This window comes from Xyrauchen texanus, chromosome 23 (genome assembly GCF_025860055.1).
Source record: "Xyrauchen texanus isolate HMW12.3.18 chromosome 23, RBS_HiC_50CHRs, whole genome shotgun sequence".
Taxonomy (NCBI): domain Eukaryota; kingdom Metazoa; phylum Chordata; class Actinopteri; order Cypriniformes; family Catostomidae; genus Xyrauchen; species Xyrauchen texanus.
In genome coordinates, this window is record NC_068298.1 from 1455208 (window position 1) to 1462707 (window position 7500).

The window sequence follows — 7500 nt, forward strand, 5'->3', positions numbered from 1 at the left end:
GTATTAGTCAAAAGAAAAGTGTAAGAGATTGTATTATGCATAGAGAACATTAAGCCTATTTTTAGGACTGTTTCGATTGTTCATATTGTCACAAAACCTTCATGCCATTTAAACACATTTTCCTCAAATTCAAAAAAAAAAAAAAAAGGATAGTTCAGCGACGTGAACTATAATGTGGTTCTCACTCTCGGTGGGGTGTGTGGTGAGTTGTGCGTGCATTGTGGAGAATAGCGTGAAGCCTCCACATGCTCTACGTCTCCACGGCAACACACTAAACAAGTCATGTGATAACATGTGCGGACAATTCTTATGCACCGATATAAACATTTTTGGCAGATTTAAAAAAAAGACAACCTGGGGGTTGTCAGTGAGTATTGACGCTGACTATCACCCCTGGAGTTGTGCGTTTGAAGTATAGCCTCCACATGCTGTGAGTCTCCTTAGCAACCAAATTGTCCCGGTTGCTAGGGAGGTTAGAGTCACATGGGGTAACCTCCTCGTGGTCACTATAATGTGGTTCTTGCTCTCGGTGGGGTGTGTGGTGAGTTGTGCGTGCATTGTGGAGAATAGCGTGAAGCCTCCACATGCTCTACGTCTCCACGGCAACACACTAAACAAGTCATGTGATAACATGTGCGGACAATTCTTATGCACCGATATAAACATTTTTGGCAGATTTAAAAAAAAGACAACCTGGGGGTTGTCAGTGAGTATTGACGCTGACTATCACCCCTGGAGTCGTGCGTTTGAAGTATAGCCTCCACATGCTGTGAGTCTCCTTAGCAACCAAATTGTCCCGGTTGCTAGGGAGGTTAGAGTCACATGGGGTAACCTCCTCGTGGTCACTATAATGTGGTTCTCGCTCTCGGTGGGGCGTGTGGTGAGTTGTGAGTGGATGCCGCGGAGAATAGCGTGAAGCCTCCACACGCACTACGTCTCCACGGTAACGCACTCAACAAGTCACGTGATAAGATGCGCGGATTGACGGTCTCAGACGCAACTGAGATTCGTCCTCCGCCACCCGGATTGAGGCGAGTCACTACGCCACCAGGAGGACTTTGAGCGCATTGGGAATTGGGCGTTCCAGATTGGGGAGAAAAATGGGAGAAAATAAATAAACAAATAAATAAATAAATACAAATAAAATAGTTTAGTTGTGAATATGTGGAAATGTGCCAAATCGTCATGAAAAATAATATCACTATTTAAAAAAATATATATTTATTTATTCATTTATATATTTATGCATTTATGTTTTATTTGGGGGAAAATGTGTCCTGGAGATTTCATTAGAGTTTCACCCATTAACTTTTCATTCTCTAGTTCGTTAGAAAAGTGTCTCAAAAAAATATTATTTTCGGCCAATTTTAAATAAATAATTACAATGCTGAAAATTAAAAACTCCTGCTGTGTTCCTCTCATTATAATAAGATTACTTTTGTTTAATTATTATGATTATATTGATGAATTTAAGTGGATTTTATTAGTTAAAAATAAAAGATATATAAAAGATACTATTAAGACTCGAAAAGTTGAAATCCGCCACTAAAATTGCGTTAAGAAAAATGAAAAACTGTTACCGATGTTTGTCAGATGTCACTGAATGGTCATTATTATAAGCAGTTATATATATTATTATAAGTTCAATATAAACATTCATCCCTTCATTAATGCAACATGTAACACAATCCCTTTGTTTCTATGAAATACACAATATAGATACACCTGTATGTATTTAAGCCTGATGCAGAAAAAGAAAAAGCTTTAAGGAGCAGCTTATTAAATAAACTCACATTTTGTGGCCTTACTAAGATTCCTGTGAGACTCCGATGTACAAGAACCGCATTCACACGTAAAGAAAGTGCTTCGGTCTTCCATCTAAAAGTGAGAGGCGCGGGATTCTTCAATCCAACCCGACTGCCCTTCGTGGAATGATGCATTTGGGAAAGTTGGGTCTGAAATCATATTGGTGGGATGTTTGCACTGATATTAACCGTCTCTTCGGTGGATGCTGCTGATGTAGGAACTAATAAACCCTGCAATGGTCTCCAAACACTGAGCAAAAGTCCCTAAATATAGCTGCTAAAGTGAGTGTTTCCTATAAGCTCATGCTGGTTTTGTCAGGTTTGATAGAAGCGTGTGTACGTCAGTGAGCTGTCAGTCTTGTTTCGGGTTTAAAACAGCGGGGGCAGCATCTCACAATCAGCATTTGGCAGACATGGGTAGGAACAGTATGGCCTTCTGGCCCAGGCTGGTCTTAGAACCGCTCTTATACTGGCCTGTTCTCTTCAAAGCCACGTACCAGTCCGGGTATTTCCGGGATCTGTAGGTGTTGTAATTGTTTGACTCCAAGTGTTCGAAGAAATAACATTCATCTGTTGTTCTTCTCTAAGAGCGAGAGAGAGAGAGAGAGAGAGAGAGAGAGAGAGAGTTCATCACTAAACACATTAATACTCTTGCTCTAATTGTACCTATTATAACATTTTGTAGGGTCCGAACGTTAGAGACTTGAATTGAGAAATTCAGCAGCATGCACTGGAACAAAACCGGATGATCGTGTAATCCAGCATGAGTTCCAAAGACCATCTTTTTGGACCGCCTGTACGAAGAGATCACATGATCAATAGTTATGCTTCCATCCAAGTAATGGATTTAATTTATGCACAAAACCAGAATATCAAATGAATGAGTAAAGCAGCGTTTCCATCCCATGTGTTTCAGAACATAATCGGCACTTCTGGGTAAATTAGGCAAATTGAAATCAATTTTTTTAACCGCTGGCTCATGAATTAAAAGTAATGAATTACTTTGAAGTGTAGAGCATGCAGACAAAATGATCTGTCAAACTACATGTTTGCGAGCGTTCAGCGGCAGATGCCTCATGTCTGTCACACAGTTCTGGGAGGTGATAGTAGACAATTTCTATCGACCGATATATACATTACTGGCAGATACCGATTTTTTTAAAAAAAGACTACCCGGGGTCTGGGTAGTTTAGAGGTATTGACGCTGACTATCACACCTGGAGTCGTGAGTTTTAATCCAGGGCGTGCTGAGTGACTCCAGTTTGGTCTCCTAAGCAACCAAATTGGGCCGGTTGCTAGGGAGGGTAGAGTCGCATGGGGTAACCTCCTCGTGGTGGTGATTAGTGGTTCTCGCTCTCAATGGGGCATGTGGTGAGTTGTGTGTGGATCGTGGAGTGTAGCATGTGCCTCAACATGCTGTGAGTCTCCTTAGCAACCAAGTTGTCCCGGTTGCTAGGGAGCGTAGAGTCACATGGGGTAACCTCCTCGTGGTGGTGATTAGTGGTTCTCGCTCTCAATGGGGCATGTGGTGAGTTGTGTGTGGATCGTGGAGTGTAGCATGTGCCTCCACATGCTGTGAGTCTCCTTAGCAACCAAGTTGTCCCGGTTGCTAGGGAGGGTAGAGTCACATGGGGTAACCTCCTCGTGGTGGTGATTAGTGGTTCTCGCTCTCAATGGGGCGTGTGGTGAGTTGTGTGTGGATCGTGGAGTGTAGCATGTGCCTCCACATGCTGTGAGTCTCCTTAGCAACCAAGTTGTCCCGGTTGCTAGGGAGGGTAGAGTCACATGGGGTAACCTCCTCGTGGTCGCTATAATGTGGTTCTCGCGCTCAGTGGGGCGTGTGGTGAGTTGTGAGTTGCGGAGAATAGCGTGAAGCCTCCACACGTGCTACATCTTCGCGGTAACGCACTCAATAAGCCACGTGATAAAATGCGTGGATCGACGGTCTCAGACGCAACTGAGATTCGTCCTCCGCCACCTTGATTGTGACCAGTCACTATGCCACCACGAGGACTTAGAGTGCATTAGGAATTGGGCGTTCCAAATTGGGGAGAAAAAAAAGACAACCTATAGGCTGTTACTGATATTTTGCCACTTACACACCTTATTTTGCCATCAGATCACTCTTTCGTTTTTTTTTTTTGCAATTCTAAGCAATATAACACACATGTTACATATGATGATTATATATGAAATGTACGTTATTGTCACTGTTAGGGAAACTTGTGGTGAACTCAATAGGCAACATTACATAAAACATTACAAATCTGATTTATTTTGTTAGAGATATCTTTTTCAATTCAAAACTTTTTACAGACTCAGGGACCAATTAAAATACAATACATTACATATATACATACAAACAAACTTTTCCTTATGTAAGCTTCAGTAGTGAGCCTTTAGTATTATGAGTATCTGCATGAGTCGAATATCACTGGCCAGCGCTCCATGTAAACATTCCAAAATAATGATACCAGGGAAATATTCTCTCAGCTTCCAAGCAGCAGCGGTCTAATGCTCTTCGAATCAGATCTGGATCATGTTTCCCCAAGAATGGGAAAATGTCAGGAGAGCTCGCCGCTCCAGGACGTTGGCATGCTCTTTATTTTAAAGTCATCATGAAATGGTGTTCCAAAGACATTTTACTGCTGTAATCAGAAGTGTTTCTAAATGGACAAGAAAAAATATGATATAATCGTAAGAATGATGTGCTTGCAACTAATGATATTTACATTTACATGTATGCATTTAGCAGATGCTTTTATCCAAAGTGACTTACAGTGCACTTATTACAGGGACAATCCCCGGAACAACCTGGAGTTAAGTGTCTTACTCAAGGACACAATGGTGGTGACTGTGGGGATCAAACCAGCAACCTTCTGAGTACCAATGTATTATACAGTGCACTTATTACAGGGACAATCCCCGAACAACCTGGAGTTAAGTGTCTTACTCAAGGACACAATGGTGGTGACTGTGGGGATCAAACCAGCAACCTTCTGAGTACCAATGTATTATACAGTGCACTTATTACAGGAACAATCCCCCCGGAGCAACCTGGAGTTAAGTGTCTTACTCAAGGACACAATGGTGGTGACTGTGGGGATCGAACCAGCAACCTTCTGAGTACCAATGTATTATACAGAGCACTTATTACAGGGACAATCCCCGAGCAACCTGGAGTTAAGTGTCTTACTCAAGCACACAATGGTGGTGGCTGTGGGGATCAAACCAGCAACCTTCTGATTACCAGTTATGTGCTTTAGCCCACTATGCCACCACCACTCCAGATAAGTTAAGTTACTCAAAATATCAAAGTAACATACAGATACAGAACAACCCCACTGACTTATTTTTACCAGTGCACTGAGAAATGATTGGATGGTTTAGTGTCTCTATATGACAATAAGAGCTCGATGACATTAGAGACGCAGTAAGTCGTAACATCTTGATAAACGATCATGAAGACTAGACATATATCGTTAGCACTCACATATCATTATATACAAAGTAAATAAAGTCACATTTGATTTCATGAAGACAATGTTTAATTAGAAAGTTCTGAACTCTTCAAGTGAGCGGAGAGTTTCCTATCTGTCACTCACTCGTGTGGCGATGTAGTGACACTAGGGGTCGCTAGGGGGAGCCCCAAACACCTCAGATCTTTGAGAAAAGGCCAATGGGAATCGGCGAGTGGAATTTGCATGCCACTCCCCCGGATATATGGGTATAATAGGAGCTGGCTCGCAACCACTCATTCAGATTTTCTTCGGAGCCGAGCGGTTGTGTTCAGCGAGCTGAACTCCTCTGCTGGTCCATTCACCTCTAAGAAGCGAATTGCTGTTGGATATACGGCGCATTTCAGCGTCTTTCTCTCCTTCTGCATCGGTCGCTGCAGATTACGCTCCTGGGCGCTTCGACAGCCTGTGAGAGTATATATTCCTGGGGTATGAGTCCGGTCCAGTTGAGACTGGAGGCGATTTAGGGGCTCCACTGGGTTCGGTTCCACCGGGTAATCCCCGCGGACCACTCATTCCCCAGCATGCTCTTTTGTTCCGGTCCAGTTCTGGGATGAGACAGGCAGCTCGCCTCAGTGCCAGCCTAATGTCTCTTTCGAAGCTTGCGAGATGGATGAAATTTCGATTGCTGCATCGGAAAGTGCCTTCGTGATGTTGGACGCCGAGGACTTGACTGGGCTAGCGCCTCCGGGTGTGCCGGCCCAGTCTGAGGGCGTACGCGTAGCTGACCGCCATGTTTGCCCGGGCCGGCGTGTGTGTCGGGCTGGAGGGGAACCCTTCACTCGCCCCTGAGCACTGCCAGCTTGACGATTGGTTCCTGGGTTCGGGAACCAATCGTCGTCCCCCCCCAGTACCTTTCTAACCCCAATGTGTTGCAGGAACTGCGCTCGGAGACCGTCCTCGCTCTCCGGGTGACAAAGGTCAAGGCGCGGGCCCTCGTGCAAACAATGTCCACTCTTGTGGTCCAGGAATGCCACCTCTGGCTGAATGTGGTCGAGATGAGGAACGCTGACAAGGCACGCTTCTTGAATGCTCCCAGGTCGGCATTTTCAGTGACACGCACAAGAGTGTGTTCCCCATTTGCTAACCGAGGGCGTCCCTCTGCAGGTGCGAAGCCCAGCCAGCTCTGTCCCAGCCCGTGGCAAGTCCTTGGCCCCGATGTAGAATTCTCCGCAGAGGAAACTGATGTCCCCCCCTCACGGCCTGGCGCTAAGACCCCCAAGAAGGCTTCTAGGCACCCCTGAGACAGACGAACCAAGGAGGAAGATGTCTGCTTGAGCCTGGGAGCTGGTGACCAGACCACTCCGTCCCCCAGTGGAGGGCCAGGAGGAGAATCTTTTGTTCTCTTTTGTTCTTCCCGCATTGGGAAAACCCACATTGTCGAGAGCAGTTTCCTCTCTCCTTGGGTCACACAGCTGGTGCCCACGGCCCCCATTGCCACGGCGACTGGACACACGGTCCATCACCACATAAACCACACCCCCAGCCAAACATCCCAGGCAGCCTCAAAGCCACAGCAGACGTGCTGTCGCGGCAGGTGACACTCAGGGGAGAGTGGAGTCTCCACCCCCAGGTGGTCCAGCTAATTTGGAGTCGATTTGGCAAAGCAAAGGTAGATCCGTTTGCTTCCCAGGAATCCTCCCATTGCCCACTCTGGTACTCCCTAATGGGAGCTTCCCTCGGGACAGACGTGCTGGCACACAGCTGGCTCCGGGGGCTGCACAAATACTCATTTCCCCCAGTGAGCCTACATGCGGAAGACTCAACGACACAACGTCTAGTTCCCTCCATCAGGGAACGGAGGTTACGACAGTAACAGAGATGATTTCAGTGTTTCCTTTCTCTTTTTCTCTCTTTCCTTTCTCTCTCTCTCAACTTTATTGGCATGAATGTGTTTACATACATTCATTCAGACATGTGAAGATGTAAGAATATTTCGGACTTTTGTTTTGTCCACTGGTTGACTCTCTTATTTTGTGGCAAGCTGCTACATATTTTGCTGCTGTTGTGATCAAGCTGGAGTTTTCTTATGTCTTAATGTTTCAGGGTTTGGTAACAATTTGGTGCTAATTGTTGTAATTGTGTAAAGTAGACAGATGGGATGTTGTGATATTGATCACAGCGCAACAGGAAGTGTTCTTCTGTCTCCACCTCTCTCTGAGAGCACAGTGAACACA

The 7500-nt window shown here is 45.2% G+C and overlaps 1 protein-coding gene across 1 annotated transcript in view; it reads right to left on the minus strand.

The window, feature by feature from the left end:
• Positions 1–7500, minus strand: part of LOC127663158 (fibroblast growth factor 2-like) — a 14357-nt gene that overhangs the window by 659 nt on the left and 6198 nt on the right. The window contains exon 3 of the mRNA XM_052154641.1: positions 1–2388. This exon is cut by the window's left edge and continues 659 nt beyond it. Within this exon, the coding sequence (XP_052010601.1) occupies positions 2203–2388 (186 nt within the window). The 3' untranslated portion in view covers positions 1–2202. The remainder of the gene's footprint in view (positions 2389–7500) is intronic.